This window comes from Sycon ciliatum, chromosome 13 (genome assembly GCF_964019385.1).
Source record: "Sycon ciliatum chromosome 13, ocSycCili1.1, whole genome shotgun sequence".
Taxonomy (NCBI): domain Eukaryota; kingdom Metazoa; phylum Porifera; class Calcarea; order Leucosolenida; family Sycettidae; genus Sycon; species Sycon ciliatum.
In genome coordinates this window covers 1,003,030-1,023,260 of record NC_088655.1, presented here as the reverse complement: position 1 = coordinate 1,023,260, position 20,231 = coordinate 1,003,030, and the positions used below count along the sequence as shown (strand labels likewise).

Here is a 20,231-nt window from a genome sequence, read left to right as displayed (position 1 = left end):
GCGCAAGCCAAATGCACGCACGCTGCACGTTTTGCCCAGGACAGCGATTTGGCGATCGTTGTTCGGTGTGTTCTTTGGTGTTCTTGTTGGAAACGAGTGGTAATGTCGATTAAAGGAGTTTCTGGGTTTTTGTGGTCTGCCTGACGATGGTTAGTTGCGGGACCAAGTCGCACCGCAACATTTGGTAGCAGAGGATGGTTGTAGTATAGTAGTCACGTCTAGGCAGTAGTACTAGAACTAGTAGTAAGAGTAAGACAGAGACACAGTAACTGAAGCAAGAATGACAGAAACCACGCGAAGAAGGAAAGGGCACTGGCAAAGGCCCAGTTCACCAACAGCAGAAGAGCGCTGCTAGTAGAGATCAACAAGGATGAAGCGGACAAGAAGGAGATACTAAGGGCACTGGATGGCCTCAGTGCTCTTGCCACATCCACCATCGCCTGTTGTGTGGAAGGTGATGCCGCAGACTGGTATGAGGAAGTCCAGCTGTTGGAACAGCAATATGGCGAAGCAGTATCGAGAGCGGGGGATGTGCTGGAGCAGCTGAGAATAGAAAGGCCCAGCAAAGCCACCAGCATCAGCCACAGCCCCGCAACCAGAGAACGTGCGGCAAAAATCAGAGAAGTAAAGTCGTTGTTGAAAGAGAAACTGTACGACGAAGATGATGAAGAAGAGGAGGTACCAGGTGTGGATGTAAGTGAGAGTGCAGGTGTCTACCAGAGTAAAGTAAAAAACAACGCACCTGTAAAGCGTACATGTATGTCTGACACGCCCGCAACGTCAACCCAGGGAAGGGTCACGTCATCGTTGTCGGCGGTTACTATGGCAACGGGGTCGCCAGATCCGAAGGCATCTGAGCTTAGCCAAGCCAGAATGAAGCCAGAGCCATTAATAGCCAGAACTGTGGCACCAAGCAGCACGGGTTCACAACGGGTACCCATGGCAACGGGTTTCGTGACTATGGCCACTGGCACAGCAGTCATACAGAGTACACCAAGTACATCAGCGACCACTAGGGACTTCACCCGGCGTATAGGTGCACCATTGGCATTGAGCCAGCAGTACACTGCACCGAATCCGGCGTACACGGCACCGAATCCGGCGTACACGGCACCGAATCCGGCGTACACGGCACCGAATCCGGCGTACACTGCACCGAATCCGGCACCGCAGCAGCAGGCTCAGTCGGCACCGCAGCAGCAGTCTCAGTCGGCATACACGTATACGCCTCAACAGTATGCACCGCAGCAGCAGTCCCAGGCAGCATACACGTACACTCCGCAACAGCAGCAGTTCCAGCCGGCATACACGTACACTCCGCAACAGCAGCAGTCTCAGCCGTCATACACGTACACGTCGCAACAGTACCTACCGCAGCAGCAGCAACAGCTGCCATCGACGTATACGCCACAATATCAGCCGCAGAACGTGCAACAGCCACAGTACCTGCGAACAAGTCAGCCACAGACAGACATCACCAAGCACATGAAGAAAGTTTCTATTGCCACGTTTGCCGGCGACAAACGGGAATACGAGGCTTGGAAGGCGGCTTTTGAGGTATCCATTGATCAGCAGGCAACTTCAACAGAAATGAAGATGCTGCAACTTAGGCAGTACCTGTCTGGCGAAGCTCTGGTGGTCGTACAAAACCTGGGTTTCACGCCATCAGCATATAGTGCGGCACGCAGACGGCTTGAGAAGAGGTACGGCGGACAGCGGAGGTTGGTGGCCGTCCATATGCAAGAACTAGAGGACTTCCCTGCAGTGAAAAATAGAGCAGCAGACTTTGAGAAGTTTGCAGATTTGCTAGAGGTGGCGGTGGTAAAAATGACGGATGCCGGCATGACCAGTGAACTCGGTACGGGTACTTTGTATACACGTATGCAGAAGAAGCTTGCAACGGAAAACCGCGTCCAGTATCATCGCTGGGTGCAGGAGACCAATGCCAATGAATCTGTGACGACTCTTCTAGATTGGGTGAACCGAGAAGCCGAAATAATGGCTACAGCATCGGAAACCATTGACGGCATCGCCAGTACTGCCAGCAGCAGACAGCGACGTGGTGGTTTCCATGACCGGAAACCGAGAAACGCAGAGTCGTCCGGAAGAGTCTTCCTAGCAGAGAAGAAGAGCGAGAGCTGTGCCGCTTGCAGCGAGCAGCACCAAGTCTGGAAATGTCCGTCTTTCAAGGCAAAGACCATGGATGAACGATGGGACCTGGCAAAAGAGAAAAGGCTATGCTATCGATGCCTTGGGTCAGGTCACTGTGGAGCGCAGTGTCCCAGAACCAGACAATGCGGTGTGGATAAGTGCAGCGACACCCACAATTGGTTGCTGCATCGTAAACCGAAGTTCGACAAGGTACACAGCGAACCGGACCGCAGCACTGAAGGGGAGCGACCTTCAAGGCACAACGTCGGCAACGTTATGTCAGCGAGTAACGTCAGCGCAGCACCAGGGTCACTGCGCACTGTGCCAGTGTTGTTGAGCAACAACGAGCGGACCATACGGGTCAACGCGTTCCTGGACGACGGCGCAACGCAGACGCTGATCAGCGCAAGTGCCGCAGGTGCACTTGGTCTCCGCGGAGAGACGAAGAGGATTACAATGTCTACTCTGAATGGGCACCAAGAAACGTTTCAGAGTATGCCAGTCACTGTCACACTGTCTGACTTGACCAAGAAGACAAACGTGGACATCTGTGCTAACACGGTACCAGCAGTATCTCGGTCGCTTACACCAGTAGACTGGGAGATTGTCAAGAAGAGCTGGCCACACTTGGAGAATGTCAAGTTCCCGAAGCTCAGTGATTGGTCGACAGTTGACCTTCTGATTGGTATTGACAACAGCAGCCTGCATGTATCGCTAGAAGAAGTCATCGGTGGTCCAGGTGAGCCAAGTGCCCGGAGAACACCACTCGGCTGGACATGTGTGGGTCCCATCAGTCAAACGGCGGGAGACTCCCGAGTGTCGGCCAGCGTGCACCATTGTCTGATGACTCAGTCAGACGCCGACCTCACTCAGCTGGTGAGGAAGTTCTGGGAAATAGACAGTCAGCCCGCGGCAGATGGAGCGGCACTTCTAACCCCAGATGAGCGACATGCACAGGAGACGGTCGCAAAGTCGATCAAGCACATTGGAAGCCAATACAGTGTTGGCATTCCATGGAAGGATCACCCGCCCGGAGCTAATGCTAGCTACCACACTGCTCTGAAGCGTTTGGCCAACACCGAGCAGCGGCTGAGGCGAGACGCAGCAGTCGGAGAAGTCTACGCCGCTACGATAGCGGAACACATCAGCCAGGGCTATGTGCGCCGGGTTGACGCCGCAGACGTCAACGACGGAAACGCGTGGTACTTGCCCCACTTCCCGATAGTCAAGCCGGACAAGGCCACAACAAAAGTACGCATCGTGTTCGACGCCGCAGCGAAGTCGAACGGCAAGTCATTGAACGACTTCATCTTGCCCGGCCCCAAACTACAGCAAGACCTGGTGAATGTACTGGTTAGGTTCCGTCGTGAGCCGATAGCACTGGTCTGCGATATTGCCCAGATGTACCTCCGTATCAGCCTAAATCCAGACGACCGGCGCTACCATCGATTTCTGTGGCGCACAGACCCAAGTAAGCCACCGGAAGTTTACGAATTCTGCAGCGTTGTGTTCGGAGTCAATGCTTCGCCATTCCTAGCGCAGTACGTGTCGCAGCAGCATGCCAGATCGCTCAGCTCAGAGATGCCGCAAGCCGCTAGTGTCGTGCTGGACTCCACATACATGGATGATAGCATGACGTCAGCACCTGATGTTACAGCAGCCAAGTCCTTATATGCGGATTTGTCGGATCTCTGGGGCCAAGCGAACATGCACGCGCGGAAGTGGCTCTCTAACTCGGCGGAGATCCCACAAGCGGATCGGGCAAGTCAACTGGAGCTGACGGACGAACAGCTGCCGAACATCAAGACGCTCGGCGTCCTTTGGCAGGCCGAGATCGACATGTTTACATTTCAGTACAAGGTGCCAGATTTCACACGTCTGACGAAGCGGCAGTTTCTGCGTATTCTGGCAACCATATTTGATCCGCTCGGGTTTCTAGCTCCGTACATCGTCCGAGCCAAAGTCCTGTTCCAATCCATGTGGATCGAAGGCTTCGATTGGGACGCCGACTTGCCAGAGGATCTCGTCAGCGCAGCTGAAGCGTGGTGCGCCGAGCTACCGGATTTGAAAAGAGTTCAAATTCCGAGGTGCCTGCGACAATCAGCAGCGACAACAGCAACTAGCAGCGTGGAAGTGTTTGTGGATGCCTCCGAAAAGGCGTTCGGCGCAGTCGTCTACATCCGGCAGCAGTTTAGCGATGGCAGCGACTCAATGCGTCTCGTCGCGTCGAAGATGAAAGTCGCCCCGCTTGCTGTCCACAGTATTCCTAGGTTGGAATTGATGGCCGCAGTTCTGGGTTTGCAGCTAGTGAAGTCTCTTCTACCTCCGCTTGATCTCACAATGAGTACTGTCACGTTCTGGTCTGACAGTGCTGATGTCCTCTTCTGGATTCGTGGACAGAGCCGAAAGTACAAGCCGTTCGTTGCCCACAGAGTCGGCACGATTCAGACAGCGAGTGATCCCGACCAGTGGAAGCATGTAGCTACTACCCGCAACCCAGCCGACCTGTTGACGCGTGGTATGTCTGCAAGTCAGCTCGCAGATTCCCAGTTCTGGTGGTGCGGTCCAGACATGTCCGGGTTACACACGCCGTCCCCAGGAAAGGCATTGTCAGCAACAGCGGCGGCAGAGCTGAAGAAGCCTGCAGTTGAGATAGCTCATTTCAGTTATCTGGCGATCGCCGCCTTGCCCGCATTGGATCCAGAGCGCTACAGCAGCCTCCTCAAGCTGGCCCGGGTCATTGCCTGGATCAATCGCTTCTCAAGCAACGCAAGACGCCTGAACACTGAGCGAGTGTCAGGCCTCCTGTCCGTAGATGAGATCCGCAGTGCCGAGTATGTCATCATACGTCAGTGCCAGCAGTCAGCCTTCCCAGAGGAAATCAGTGCTCTACAGCGGGGAAAGCCTATCTCTCCTAAGAGTGTGCTGAGCAGCTTACAGCCGCAGCTCGACGAAGATGGTATTCTGAGGTGTGGTGGTCGGTTGCGCTATGCAGAGCATATTTCGGATGATGCCAGGTGCCCGATCATTCTGCCCCGCTCGAGCAGAGTAACCACTTTGATAGTGAAACGAGCACACGTCCGCCTGTTTCACGTCGGTGGAACCAACCAGACCTTGGCAGCGCTCAGCCAACGGTTTTGGATAGTTTCGGCCAGAGAAGCTATTCGTGAGTATGAGCAGCAGTGTCAAGCGTGTCGACGGCAGAAAGTAAAGACCCTGCAGCAGGTCATGGCTCCTCTACCGAGTCACCGTACAAAGCCGTCATTGAGTGCGTTCGCTACAACCGCGGTTGATTTCTGCGGACCATTCTTCACGAAGCAGGGTCGAGGACGAGCCCAGTGTAAGCGGTACATGGCTGTCTTTACTTGCACCGCTACGCGAGCAGTTCATCTCGAGCTGGTGAATGACCTCACCACCGATGGATTTCTCAACTGCTTGAGTCGGTTTGTCAGTCGTCGTGGAACGCCTACAGATATCATCTCGGATAACGGCACCAACTTCGTCGGCGCAGTCAATGAGCTGCAACAGTTGGTCGGCGAAGTCAACCAGCAGCGAGTAGCCAACAAGTTGTCTGCTATTGGAGTGACTTGGCACTTTAACCCACCAGCAGCACCTCACTTCGGAGGAATTCATGAGTGCATGGTCAAGAGCGCCAAGAGAGCAGCCTACGCCATACTCACCCGAGCAGATATCACCGATGAAGAGCTAGCAACGTGCTTTGCCTCAGCTGAAAGCATGCTCAACTCGCGTCCCCTTACGTATCAGTCAGCTCACCCGTCGGACGACATTCCATTGACGCCAAACCACTTCCTCATCGGCCAAGTCGGTGGTCAGTTCGCACCAGCTTGCAGCGAAAGTAGCTTCAGCCCGCGCAGGCGCTGGCGCGCTGTGCAGCATCTGATTGGTCAAGTGTGGACTCGCTGGATGAGAGAGTGGGTACCTCTTCTCAACCCGGCCAAGAAATGGAGGCAAGAGCTGCCAGACCTGAAGGTCAACGACGTGGTGGTTGTGGCATCTAACGATACACCACGTGGGCAATGGCTGTTAGCACGCGTAATGGAAGTCTACCCCGGTAAGGATAACCATGTACGAGTGGTGAAGCTGCGTCTAGCAACCGGTAAGAGCCTTGTGCGGCCTATTGCTAAGCTATGTCCGTTGTGTTGAAGCCCCCGCGGTTCATCAAGGTGGGGAGAATGGACAGGAGACTGCACTCTTGAACATTATTCTTTCATGTTGTCACATGTTGCACGTTGATACTATTAGTGTATTGTAGTTACGAATTGTGTACAGAACTGCCACATGCTGCAAGGGCAGTATTGTCAAGACCTGCTAGGTCGCTTGCAATACTGGTGCGTTGCGTATTACTGCTATGTATTTCGCGAGTGTAATATTTATTTGTTAGTCTGTCACGATTGCATATCTGTTACGTCTACGTCGGGACACATTTTATTATACAGTAATTGCTATGCGTGTTCGTACCACGACATGTTCACGAGCGGAATATCTTGTGAATTGTTCTAATGTATTATATAAGTAGAATTGTTGACACACTAATTGGTTGCAATGTACATGTACTTACTAGTACTTGATCCGTTGCATTATCGCCCTCCGCGGCAACTCCGCTACGATCTACTTGGCGAAACTTACTCTCGCTGACAGGGTGTGCTGTCACCCTGTCGCTGGGTGCAAGCACCCCTTGACAGACACTGTTTTCACCTCCGTAACCAACCATTCTTTATTCTTTCACTCCAGCACATTGCAAGTCATTATTAGTTTCTGCTTGTTCTGCATTTCAAATTATTGCTTCTTTTCGTTGCATGCACTCGTACTCGTCCGCGCTGCACGCGGACTTTCGCCATATTTAGTATCTCTATGCAGTATGGCTACGATGATCATGCATTTTCTGTACGCTGCATTTTCTCTCTATGCCACGTCGTTGTGTGCATGCATGCAGCGCAAGCCAAATGCACGCACGCTGCACGTTTTGCCCAGGACAGCGATTTGGCGATCGTTGTTCGGTGTGTTCTTTGGTGTTCTTGTACACTGTATCAAATACCTTCATCATGGAACACAATACACACGTAGAAATCTCATACAAATACTAAAGTAAACACAAGATAGAAAGAGGTTGTAGTGACAAGGTTGATAGATAGTTTTACCTCCATGGTATCGCTGATGAGCGTGAAATTGTAGTCATTAGAAATTCTCAGTTTTCATTCATTCTCTTTCAGCTGTGTGTGTGTGTGTGTTTGTGTGCTCCTGTAGTTGGTCACGCGTTGATCCAGAGATGAGTGATACATACAGTCCATGATTATAATAGGTTCTATCAAGAGTGGATAAAATAAGAGTGTGCAACTCCGGGATGGGTTAGCCCGCGGCGGATTTTTTTTGTTGACGTACTCATTTCGAGGACGCACGCGCTGCGAGTCGTTTGGAAAGTTTTGCCTCGTGCACCTGGCCGGGCTTTACATTACAAGGTCGGTACCAAGCACGTGCTCTCACACTGCTCTGTGGCAAAATGCGCGTTCTTCTCAAAAAAGGTGACGTCAACAAAAAATTCCGCCGCGGTCGGGGGTATCTGCAAATTGTGCAGAAAAGATCCGGATTTGCACACTCATGTTGATCTACTCTTGATTCTATGATACATCTTTTCAGTACATTGCATCCAGATAGAGTCTGTAATGGTATCACGTGACGTTACAGTACTGGACGGAATCCGGCAGGCGCTGCCTTCTAATGAATGACTATGTTGATCTTGAAAGGCAGTGAATTGTCGTAAATTATTTTAAGTCTACTATTGCAAGGCAGGCAATGCAGGCAGGCATAGTGGGATGGTCTAAGACCATGATTGAGAAACAGAGGGTACCAGGTTCAAGTCCTGCTTGGAAGCGGAAGGATTTTTTCCAGCCGTGCTGCGACCCACAGTTAATTGGGAACTCGTGGCCTGGCACGAGGGTAACATGGATGCAGCTAATGGGATTTCGGTCTTTGACCACTTGGTGGTGGGTCTGATCTACTCACCTCCCACCGTTCAGGCGCTGCATCTGCGCCTTTGATCCTAGAGGGTGGTGGCGTTCCCACGGCGGATGCGGAAAACTCGGCTTCCAGCCGAGTCTCACGCGAACCGTGAAATTTTTATTTTTTATTGCAAGTGTCGTCCAGCATACATTATAGTGAGTATATGCAGAATGGGACAGCAGTGAGTGTGTGAAGATTGTAACTGAACAGAACCACATAAATAGTGATGTCCAGGCCAAACCATCACCAAGTATACAAACTTTCAGAGACGCATGGTTTCCAGCGTGCCCAAGCCATGACATCCGTATAGCATGTCACCCGCATGCAAAGATCTAACAAACCTGACAGAACAACCTGTTCACACTGGTCTCCACCATCTCTTCTCTTTCCCATGTCCAGAAGGCTGTCTTGGTATGCTTGATCCCACTGAACTGGGTACGCTGTATCGTTCCTCACCATCCCTCACCTCTACAACATCATGACTCAATGTCCACAGCTTAGAACTTAGCTGTCCACCGTCAGTCATAATTATGAAGACCAAGGAAGGTAGGCAGTGAAGATAGGCCATATTCAGGGTGCTGCTGCTGCTGCTGCTGCTGCGGTGACGTTGTGTCAGTCATCAGCACATTCTCTGAAAGTCTGCATCGTGCCATGAACCAGGTCCGCGAGTCTGGAGTATTCAGCTGACTATCCATGCACCTGCCGTCCACTGAAGGCTCCTGGGTTCTAGCTGTCAAACAGTGAATGCAGATAATTATGGTCTTGTTCTGGTATATGGCAGCCCAGCCGACTACCATTACATCATGTCATTAGAGGTACATTGTATGTGAGTTGGTCGAGTCTAGCGTGTGTTTCTCAATAGACATTGTTACCATTTTACCGTTCACGCTATTTTCCACTGTCGGCCTATACCGTTTTGTGGGTGTGTATAGACATGGCATTTTACCGTTCACGCTATTTTCCACTGTCGGCCTATACCGTTTTGTGTGTGTGTAGACATGGCATTTTACCGTTCACGCTATTTTCCACTGTCGGCCTATACCGTTTTGTGGGTGTGTATAGACATGGCATTTTAACGTTCACGCTATTTTCCACTGTTGGCCTATACCGTTTTGTGTGTGTGTAGACATGGCATTTTACCGTTCACGCTATTTTCCACTGTCGGCCTATACCGTTTTGTGTGTGTGTATAGACATGGCATTTTACGGTTCACGCTATTTTCCACTGTCGGCCTATACCGTTTTGTGTGTGTGTGTAGACATGGCATTTTACCGTTCACGCTATTTTCCACTGTCGGCCTATACCGTTTTGTGTGTGTGTATAGACATGGCATTTTACCGTTCACGCTATTTTCCACTGTCGGCCTATACCGTTTTGTGTGTGTGTATAGACATGGCATTTTACCGTTCACGCTATTTTCCACTGTCGGCCTATACCGTTTTGTGTGTGTGTGTAGACATGGCATTTTACCGTTCACGCTATTTTCCACTGTCGGCCTATACCGTTTTGTGTGTGTGTGTAGATATTGGCATTTTACCGTTCACGCTATTTTCCACTGTCGGCCTATACCGTTTTGTGTGTGTGTATAGACATGGCATTTTACCGTTCACGCTAGAACCAACGGTACTCGTACCCAACACCCAAAATAACGTCGGTTTGGTACCGTTTCGACGATGGAAAGCCATGTTTAGCGGGAGAACGAAACGGTGAGGTTCCAAGTTAGAGTTACGTCACATCTCACAAGTCGATCGTTGCATCAGGAGTCAGGACTCAGAAGCCGAACTGCTAACCGTGTCTCGAAAACACACGAAAACCAGTAGACTCGCCCTCTACACGCCGACCGTCGAAAATAGCGTGAATGGTAAAATGCTAACCATGTCTAATGTATGGGTTTTCAACTCTTTCGCACAGTCGAATCGGGCACATCCTTCGCGACTTTGGTCACTGAAGTGAAGTGCATGCATGCGCAACCGCGCAACCGCGCAGACGCTACAATGTCAATATGTAGATCTACAAGGGAGTCGTAAATTTATTTTTAAATTAATTTTTACGACTCCCTGCATGCAATAATATTATATGCAATGTACACAACTACACAGAGACTAGACACCAGCGAAAACTGATAATGCGCGCGGGGAAAGACCGAGTCGACGGCCAGCACGGCGCAGCCCCTGCCCCCGCGAGCCCCGGCTGCGGCCCCGTGTTCACGGCCTGATGTCAGTTTGATTGTACCACACAGTCCTGCACTCAGTTGTTCCGTTCACTTCATCCAGGTCATCAGGTTTCCATCACTGAACTGAGAAACTGGGCTTTGAAAGCAATGGATGCGAAGGCTCAGGAGCCCGCCGCAAAGCCCAAGGCTCTGCTGCCTTCGTTGGTGAAAGCGAAGAAGAAGTTGTTGGAACAGGCTGAAGAGTCGGGAGTTCAGCTGAGCGGCGGCCTCGCTTCCGATGATCACATTCCGCTCGAACAGATATTCGTGAATTTGGCCTTTGTGCCTGAAAAGGAATTGAAAAGAGACTTTGATGAAGCGTTCTCGACGTATGCTGAGAGTCGTGAACACGCAGTGCAATTTAGCAAAGCCGATCGAATTGAATTGAAGAACCTGTTTCGTGCCGCAGGTTCGAGTATTGACGACGTTTCCCATTCAAAAGGAAAATCTGCACCAGCAGCTACAGCGACCGAGCGACCGAATCTCTCTGGCAAGGTGTTACGGAATGTACTGGCGTACGGATCTGCTGGTAGTGGCAAGACCACAGTGTTTCTGCTCATGGTTCTATACCTCTGGAGCAGAGGCGAACTGTGGCAGGAGGAATTCGATCTGGTCGTGGGACTGGAGCTCCGTAAAAAAGAGGTGAGAGCTGCCACTAGTCTTGCTGAGCTGTTGACTGTGAAACTGGCGAGCCAGGGCCTGTCGCAGACTGAGATATTGGAGCTAGCAAGCTACTTCGAGGATTCTCCTGGCCGTCTATGTGTCATCATGGACGGCTTGGACTAATGTGATTTCGCCAGCTGCAGTGTGTTCATGAGTGACTTGCTGAAACGTGAGGGCATGGTGAAGACACACGTGATCGTCACAAGCCGTCCATGCCAGGATGCATATCAACTATCGCAGTGTGGCAAATATCAGCAGAAGATCCAAGTACTGGGCGCTACAGGAACTGGGGCGTTTTGCGTTTGGCATGCTGCTGGTGAAAAGGATGGTGTTCAACACGTCCGACATCATCAACTCCCACTTGAGCAAGGATGCAATGAGCTTGGGTCTTCTGCAAACATGCCAGGGCACGATGTCTACGGACGCTCGGCAATACCGCTTCTGTCATCTGTCACTGCAGGAGTTCCTGGCGGCATGGTTCCAGGCAGAATGCGTTGTGCAGGAAAGACATCACAGCATTGCCCTGGTACGGCGACTGGGCGCGTACGATGGCCATATGGCAATGTTCTGGAAGTTTCTCATTGCTCTATGCCCGGAAGACGTGTCGCTGACCATCATGGAGGAGCTATGGCGTGTGCAGTGTGCGGATCCCATACCACTGGATCCTAGCGGTGAGGCCGACAAATCCACGAAAGAAGCAAACGTATGGGCCAGCCAAGGGCGACATGAATGGGCTGCCGTTGATACTACTACAGCCTCTCAACATGCTGCTACTGCCGCTAGACGTGCTGCCACCGCCGCTAAGCTAGCCGAGGACATGCGCAACGACTCAAGTGTCCTGACCGGTGAGATGGAGATGGCAAAGGTCCACGACCGTCTTTGCCAGGTACTGAAGGCTGAGCACATGACAGTCCTCGCCGACATTCTCCTCATTCCTCGGCATGACCGTGGCAAGGGCCATGGTGGGCAACGTGTGCGCCGTTCCATGCCCATCAGCCGAGAGCCCACAGACGCGCTATACCTAAAGACTCTCCTGCTGGTGTGGATGGAGAACGGCAGTGTTGCAAATGGCACTGTGCTACTGGAAGCGCTATCCCAGGTGGATGCCGAGCTGGCGCGCTCGTGCGAGAGTCTCCTTCATCCCGCTGCTATGCTGCTGAGTCGTGAATCCCTGCAAGCTGCTCCTTCTCGCATTGTAAGTCTAGATGATGCTGCTGCTGCTACTTATGCGCGTTCTTCTACACGTAGGTTGTTTGTTCATCTTGTGGTGGCATATCATGAGCATGCAGAGTATCACGGTGTGTCCTGCAACTGGACACACCCTTTCTTTCGTGCTATGCTTGCATCAAAGCTCATTCTCAATGGCGTTTCTCTTTCTTCTCATGAATGTGTTGCTCTCAGTTCTTTACTGCTTGGCTATACATGTAGTGATTTGGAGAAAGTCGACCTCTCATATTGTAGCATTGGCAATGAGTCATTTCACAGCTTATCAGCAGGCTTACAAAGGTTTAGCAGTGTAAGTGTACTAGATCTAGAGGAGAATGCTATTCATGATGGTCAGGCATTGTCCTCCGTGATTTCAGCCATGTCTGCTAGTCTTGTGGTTGTGCGTGTCACTGGTAACCGTGTTGGTGTGAGTGGTTTTGTGTCGGTGTGCCGTGCACTTAGTCAGTGTAAGAATGTACACAAAGTCTTTGCCCTGTACATGTGTAGAGATGGTGCTGCACCGTTGTCTGTACTCTGTGATATGTTGGAGCAGTGTACACAGCTGGAAGTGTTGGGGTTGAGTGGGAATGTGTTAGTGGGTAGTGAGGATGATGAATTGAGATTCATTGAAGCAGTGAAGGTGTGTGCACAGTTACGTCAGCTACTGTACAAGCAGAAATATTCGTCTGGAATTTAATTTCGTCTTTTTCGTCCAAGGGGCTTTTGGACTAAATTAAATGTAGGACGAATATCGATTCGTCCAGCTTTTCTATACACTCTTATGATCCATGGACGAAATTTTCAACCGGACGAACTCCTTTTCTTTGGAGTTGGACGAAATTATTGACCGACGAAATTTTCTGCCTCTACAGTACGTAAACTGTGGGTGCTCGACTGTGGCTTGAGTGAGAATGTCTGTTCTTAACTTGTCACGGTGTTAACAGAGTGGGGGTGTTGGTGTGGCTTGGTGTGTAAGTATGTAGACTGGTTGTGTGAGTGTAATGTGATTGTGACAATGTATGTTGTGTTGTAATTTGACCACCCAGTCATGTAAACTCAGTAAATTTGTTGTAAATTTTGAGAGAATGTAAAGTTTTGTATTGTTTTGTTCCCCTGTATACCCCCTACCCCTAAACCCTGACCATGGATATGGTTTTTTGCCTGTTTTTCTTCTTGTACATATTATGTTTTTGCTTGCTGCTTGCCTGCTTACTACTCTAATGTTGAGGACTGTTGTGAATAGATTTCTGATGTTTTCATGCCTATAATCATATCTGCTGCTGCTGCTATGCTATGTTGTTTTTTCATCATTGATTTATGAACTGATAGTAATTTCTATGTGTGTGTACAATGTTGTATATGTAATTTTGTTTATTTTCTGTCATAACTGGATGAGAAGACGTTGCTATGATGGTTATGTGTGTGTACGTGTGTGCATGTGTGTGTGTGCACGTGTGTGCACGTGTGTGTGCACCTGTGCGTGTACGTGCACCAGCACGTCACTTTATGCGTATGCGCGTGTGTGTGCTTGCGCGTGTGTGTGCTTGCGCGTGTGCTTGCGTTTCATTCGTGCACTTGTTTGGTTGTGTTCACCTGTGTGTATTTAAGTGCACGTTCACGCGCACACATTGTTAGCATGTGTGTGTGTGTGTGTGTGTGTGTGTGTGTGTGGATATGTGGATGCTCGAGCTCCTAGACTTTCTTCGTGTTGTGTGCCCCTGGACTTTGTGTTCATGTCTTCCCCTGTGTGTGTGTGTGTGTGTGTGTGTGTGTGTGTGTATGTGTGTGTGTGTGTGTGTGTGTCGCACCCTGGAGATCGTGCTCGGCACAAATGTGTGGTTGAGCGGGCCAAGCCGATTGCTGGACAGCAAGGTTCTTGTCACTGTGGGGATTGTGGGCATTGGTTTGGCAGCAAGGATGGTCTAGCTGTTCACTGCTGTTCTGCTCCTCAGCCTCCCCAGCCCTGGCAAGTTTGTGTATAGTATGCCTGCTGTACTGCGCACTGTGCTGTGTGTGCCCGTTGCTTTTGGACTGCGAAAAGTTACAGTCGTCACCGTTGCTCGAGGACTGGTCCCCGCCCAACTGCCCAGCAGCGTAATTCGTTCGCTAATGCATGCGTGTGTTTTCGCCGGTTCTGTTTGCTCCACCTTCTCCGGCGTCATCAGGCTGCGTGCTACATCTTCCTTGCTGATGCCCCTCCGAGGCCAACGTGACCCCTGTGGCAGTGGCTCAACAGGACAGGACAGGTGTGTTTGTGTGTATGTGTATGTGTGTGTTTGTGTGTGTGTGTGTGTGTGTGTGTGTGTGTGTGTGTGTGTGTGTGTGTGTGTGTGTGTGTGTGTGTGTGTGCCGCTCTACTCTTGGCTACCAAATCCATAGCTGCCGGAGATGGCTCTCTTGTGGTGCCAATTGAACATGGCCCCTGACCTGTCGGTGGACTTCTGACTTTCTGCCGTAGCTCGTCGTTTCCATGTTGTCGGCCCCGCAAGGGAACACGTGACCGTAATGGCAGTGCTTACCAGGACCAGGCCCAGGTGTGTTTGTGCAACCAACCACACTCTGTGTTAATGTCTGGGTTTGTGCGCGTGTTTGGGCAAGCAATCACTCTCTGTGTTTATGTCTGGGTTTGTGTGTTCGGGCAAGCAACCATTCTGAGTTTCTGTGTTTATGCCTGTGCGTGTGTGTATGTGTGTGTGTGTGTGTGTATGTGTGTGTTTGTGTGTGTGTTTGTTTGTGTGTTTGTGTGTGTGTTTGTGTGGTTGTGTTTGTGTGTGTTTGTTTGTTTGCGCAAGTAACCACACCCTGTGTTTATGTCTGTGTGTGTTTGTGTGTGTGTGTGTGTGTGTGTGTGCTTTCGTGCGTGTGTGCGTGTATGTGTGAGTATGTGTGAATCAGGTTGCGTGCTCCATCATCCTGTCTGATGCCCCTCCGGGGCCCACGTGACCCTTGTGGCAGTGGCTCTACAGGACAGGACGTGTGAAGGTGCGTGTGTGTGTGTGTATGTGTGTGTGACTTTTTTCTTTTTTCTACAAAATCCACATATCTCCAGATACTGGGGTGAATAATGGAGTGTGGTGGTCGGGCCCATTAAGCTCCTCCGAGGTCTCGGCTTCTTAGCTCCATGGACGCACCAAGCGGAGATTGGGTAATAATAATAATAATAGCAATCAAGGTAGGGTGACACGATACAATGACAGCACTGGAATATCGAGGTGCGATTTCTCACAAAAGCGTGCAGAACACAAGGGTATACAAATAAGAACTAAGCGTGACAAGTGTGTATCAGCAACAAAAACAAAAAAGTGAGAACGAATGATAATAATAACAATAATAAACAAGAAGGTGACAAAACACATTTAGGCACAAGTGGCAACAACGTTGCCACACTACACAAAAGAACATTATTTGAACAATTTTAGGATAATAACACTATCTTTCTGGACCCACAAATTCGGCTTATGAATGCGCTGACAAACAGCTTCCAAAACTTGTAACTGCAAAAGATAACCATGACGAGCACGGCACAAAAGTGTGAGGCGTGAGTCGAGATTGTGTGCGTCCGTCTCGTAATAAGTCTTCAGTATACAATCATTAGGTTTCTAGTACTGACTGTTGTCGTACTTATTCTGATTCCTGTTTTTCTGTTTTGTGCCGTGCTCGTCATGGTTATCTTTTGCAGTTACAAGTTTTGGAAGCTGTTTGTCAGCGCATTCATAAGCCGAATTTGTGTGTCCAGAAAGATAGTGTTATTACCTAGAAGGCGCTTTCAGCGCCTTCTAGGTTCAGCCTGGTCCCATAGCTCAGTGGTTAGAGCATTGCTCATGACAAGCAGGGTCCCAGGTTCGAGTCCTGGTGGGTCTGGCGTTTTTTCTCTTTTCAGGCAGTTCACTTCCCCGACTGATCCTTTGAATTTGAAGTTCTCCCAATCCTTTCCAAATTTAATCACTTTCTTTCACCTCTGGTAGTTTCCAGAAACTGACCGTGGTTGGTCCCCTGGGGGAGGGAAAAAGACCCAAGTGCCATCAGTATGTGTGGCACGTGTTGTGAGCTGCCTTTGGAGTGAAACACTTGTCAGCGCCTTCTAGGTTCAGCCTGGTCCCATAGCTCAGTGGTTAGAGCATTGCTCATGACAAGCAGGGTCCCAGGTTCGAGTCCTGGTGGGTCTGGCGTTTTTTCTCTTTTCAGGCAGTTCACTTCCCCGACTGATCCTTTGAATTTGAAGTTCTCCCAATCCTTTCCAAATTTAATCACTTTCTTTCACCTCTGGTAGTTTCCAGAAACTGACCGTGGTTGGTCCCCTGGGGGAGGGAAAGAGACCCAAGTGCCATCAGTATGTGTGGCACGTGTTGTGAGCTGCCTTTGGAGTGAAAAACTTGTCAGCGCCTTCTAGGTTCAGCCTGGTCCCATAGCTCAGTGGTTAGAGCATTGCTCATGACAAGCAGGGTCCCAGGTTCGAGTCCTGGTGGGTCTGGCGTTTTTTCTCTTTTCAGGCAGTTCACTTCCCCGACTGATCCTTTGAATAATAATAATAATAATAATAAAGGGTTGGCTCCCCACACCGGAGCTCGCGCTATTCCGCCGACTTTACTTGACACTTCAGGCACAATCTTCCTCAGCCTACTCAAGCTCAACGGATGAGGGGTGAATTCCCCGAAACACTGTGTATTGAGCAGGGAGTGGTGCTTTCTTGCAGGTTTGCCGAGTCGAAGGTTCGATGGAATTCTCGTGTGCTCTGGATGGCAGTCGTGAGTCAGTCAAGTGTCAAGTAAAGTCGGCGGAATAGCGCGAGCTCCGGTGTGGGAAGCAAACCCTTCCTTACAAATCATCGCCGAAGTCGCAACCACTACTTAATAATAATAATAATAATAAGTCTGAAGAAAATGTTGAACGGCCTCTGCTGGGATGACGACTACACAATAGCTCAGTGGTTAGAGCATCGCTGGCTACAAGCGAGGGTCCCTGGTTCGAGTCCTGGTGGTGACAGTCAATTTTTCTTCAGACTTTTCCCGTTTGTCTCTTTCCCTCAAACCAATTAATATTTTATGACTTGGGGCTCCCCGCGTGCTAGTTTGTACGTGAAGTGTTTGGGTTACAGTGAGGGCTGCGGCCTACCCGCCTGTGTGGATTCACAGGAAGTGTGAGTTACGAAGTCTGAAGAAAATGTTGAACCGCCTCTGCTGGGATGACGACTACACCATAACTCAGTGGTTAGAGCATCGCTGGCTACAGGCGAGGGTCCCTGGTTCGAGTCCTGGTGGTGACAGTCAATTTTTTCTTCAGACTTTTCCCGTTTGTCTCTTTCCCTTAAAACACCCTTAAACCAGTTAATAATAATAATAATAATACTTTATTGAAGTAATAATAAAACAGGTCGCGTAATGAAGCAGGATAAAGATAGATGAGCAAAGTCATGATGCCTGGTCCGCTTCTGTCCTGGGTTCACTACCCCGTGCGTTGCAGCCGCGAGCAAAACCAGCTCAGGCTGAGAGTTCCCTCCATGATTGCTTGTCCAAAGCGCGCATTCTGAGCCCACTCAGATCAGTCATGGTCTTCAGTGGCATGTCTCTGGCAGCTGTGCTTGCCTTGACTGCCGTGGCCAGGTTCGATTTCGGGCGTCCACGCACACCAGTGACATCTCGCCGGAAGTAGTTGTCCATTGCCTGCTGTGGTGGGGCATCTGAGGGCATACTCAGAACATGACCCAACATCCGGAAACGGCGGACAGCAACGGTGTGCGAAAGTGGCTGTGTGTGCTCTGGAATATAGGTCTTTGTTGGAGAAGATGGTGGGATACCTAATTCCGACCAAGTTCCGTAGTTGACGTATATGGAAGGCGTTCAGCTTCTCCAGTGCAGCCTCTGTCAGTCCTCAGGTTTCGCAGTTGTATAACAGTGTTGGTAGGAAGATGGCATTGTAGAGACGAAGCCTGGTTTCCTCGGATGCAAGTTGACGTTGTATCCAGAGCGAATACATGCGGCCATACGATGTTGATGCTTGGTCCATTCGTCGGCTCAAGTCCACCTCTTCCCCCAAGAGAGAGCCAAGTTGCTTCGATCTTCGCCATTCGGTGGTGGAGGCAGAGATGTGAAGCCACTCTGTTTTGCTGCTGTTAACGTTGAGTGACCAGTCACCCAGGCCGTCAGCTATCACGGGTAGGGAGTTGGCAAGCCATTGTCGCTCCGTTGAAAAGAAGGAAATGTCATCGGCATATCCTGTTTCCGGTGGTATTGCTGCATCAGTGTCTGGCCGTGGTGGTAGTTTGCTTCGAGTCTCCCTCAGTGCTGCTTCCAGGTAGCAAAAAAACAGAACCGGGCTCAGCCCATCACCCTGTGGTGTACCTAGCGTGCTAACAAAAGCCTCCGCTGAAGTGGCACCCACTTTCTCAGAGAGTGTTGTACCATACAGCAAATGGTGAATCAGGCAAGCCTCGTCAGGTCCGGTAATCTCTGACATAACAGCAAGGAGCTTTGTGCGGCTAATGGTGTCGAATGCTTTCGACATGTCGAGGCCAAGGACGTGGCAATCCCACACGAAGTGGGTGGCCTTAGCTGAAATCCAGCGATGTGTCCACACCACATCGGCAGCGCCACGGCCAGGCCTGAAACCAGACGAAGTGGATCCAAGATAATGCGACACACGTGGTAGGATTAGGAGTAGTGAAAGGTGGGAACCTTGAGGCACTCCGCAGTTGATGTTCCACTTCTTCGATTTAGTGCCATGTACCTTCACTTCAATTTGTCGATCCCCTAAGAAGCTCTTGAGCCATTTTACTGACGAAGCTGTAGCAATCTTACTGAATTTCTTTAGGAGTATAGAGTGGTCGACCCGGTCGAATGCTTTCCTGAAATCTAGAGATATCAGGTCAAAATTAGTGCCATTATCAATATTTACAGCCAGTGATTGGGTTAGCAAGATGAGTTGGTCCGTTACAGACTTGTTGCGTACATATGCGTTGTCTTCACCATCTCGTAGTTCCTTTAGCACGTAACGGTCTGCTTGGGAGATGTTGCATTTAGGATTCTGCCATTTTCCTGTCGTTCTCACCTGTGATAAATGGCTCGGCTGGGTCGATGTCACGTGATGGTGCTTTTCTCTTTATCTTTTAAAAACAATCTGAATTGACAGTATCGAAAGTTCCACCAGTTTGCCGCCACAAAAGCAGTGTCACCCGCATGCAAAGATCTAACAAACCTGACAGAACAACCTGTTGACACCGGTCTCCACCATCTCTTCTCTTTCCCATGTCCAGAAGGCTGTCTTGGTATGCTTGATCCCATCGAACTGGGTACGCTGTATCGTTCCTCACCATCCCTCACCTCTACAACATCATGACTCAATGTCCACAGCTTAGAACTTCGCTGTCCACCTTCAGTCATATGAACACCAAGGAAGGTAGGCAATGAAACTAGCCAATATTCAGGGTGCTGCTGCTGCTGCTGCTGTTGCTGCGGTGACGTTGTGTCATCAGCACATTCTCTGAAAGTCTGCATCGTGCCATGCAGCAGGTCCGCGAGTCCGGAGTATACAGCTGACTAACCATCTGTCGTCCACTGAAGGCTCCTGGGTTCTAGCTGTCAAACAGTGAATGCAGAGATGGTCTTGTTCTGCGATATGCCAGCCCAGCAGACTACCATTACATAATGTCATTAGAGGTACATTGTATGTGAGTTGGTCGAGTCTAGCGTGTGTTTCTCAATAGACATTGTTACCATTTTACCGTTCACGCTATTTTCCACTGTCGGCCTATACCGTTTTGTGTGTGTATAGACATGGCATTTTACCGTTCACGCTATTTTCCACTGTCGGCCTATACCGTTTTGTGTGTGTGTATAGACATGGCATTTTACCGTTCACGCTATTTTCCACTGTCGGCCTATACCGTTTTGTGTGTGTGTATAGACATGGCATTTTACCGTTCACGCTATTTTCCACTGCCGGCCTATACCGTTTTGTGTGTGTGTGTAGACATGGCATTTTACCG

At 50.1% G+C, this 20,231-nt stretch overlaps 2 protein-coding genes across 2 annotated transcripts; one reads left to right on the top strand and one right to left on the bottom strand.

Annotated features, from left to right (window-relative positions):
- Positions 1–822: 822 nt before the first annotated feature.
- LOC135829891 (uncharacterized) lies at positions 823–6,315 on the top strand. Its single transcript, XM_065342274.1, has one exon. It carries the CDS (start codon positions 823–825, stop codon positions 6,313–6,315), a length of 5,493 nt encoding a protein of 1,830 aa, XP_065198346.1.
- Positions 6,316–18,118: 11,803 nt separating this feature from the next.
- On the bottom strand, positions 18,119–19,740 carry LOC135829890 (uncharacterized). Its single transcript, XM_065342273.1, has 2 exons — positions 19,442–19,740; positions 18,119–18,848 (listed from the first exon to the last, which is right to left on the bottom strand). Exons 1-2 carry the CDS (start codon positions 19,738–19,740, stop codon positions 18,119–18,121), a joined length of 1,029 nt encoding a protein of 342 aa, XP_065198345.1.
- Between the last annotated feature and the right edge of the window lie 491 nt (positions 19,741–20,231).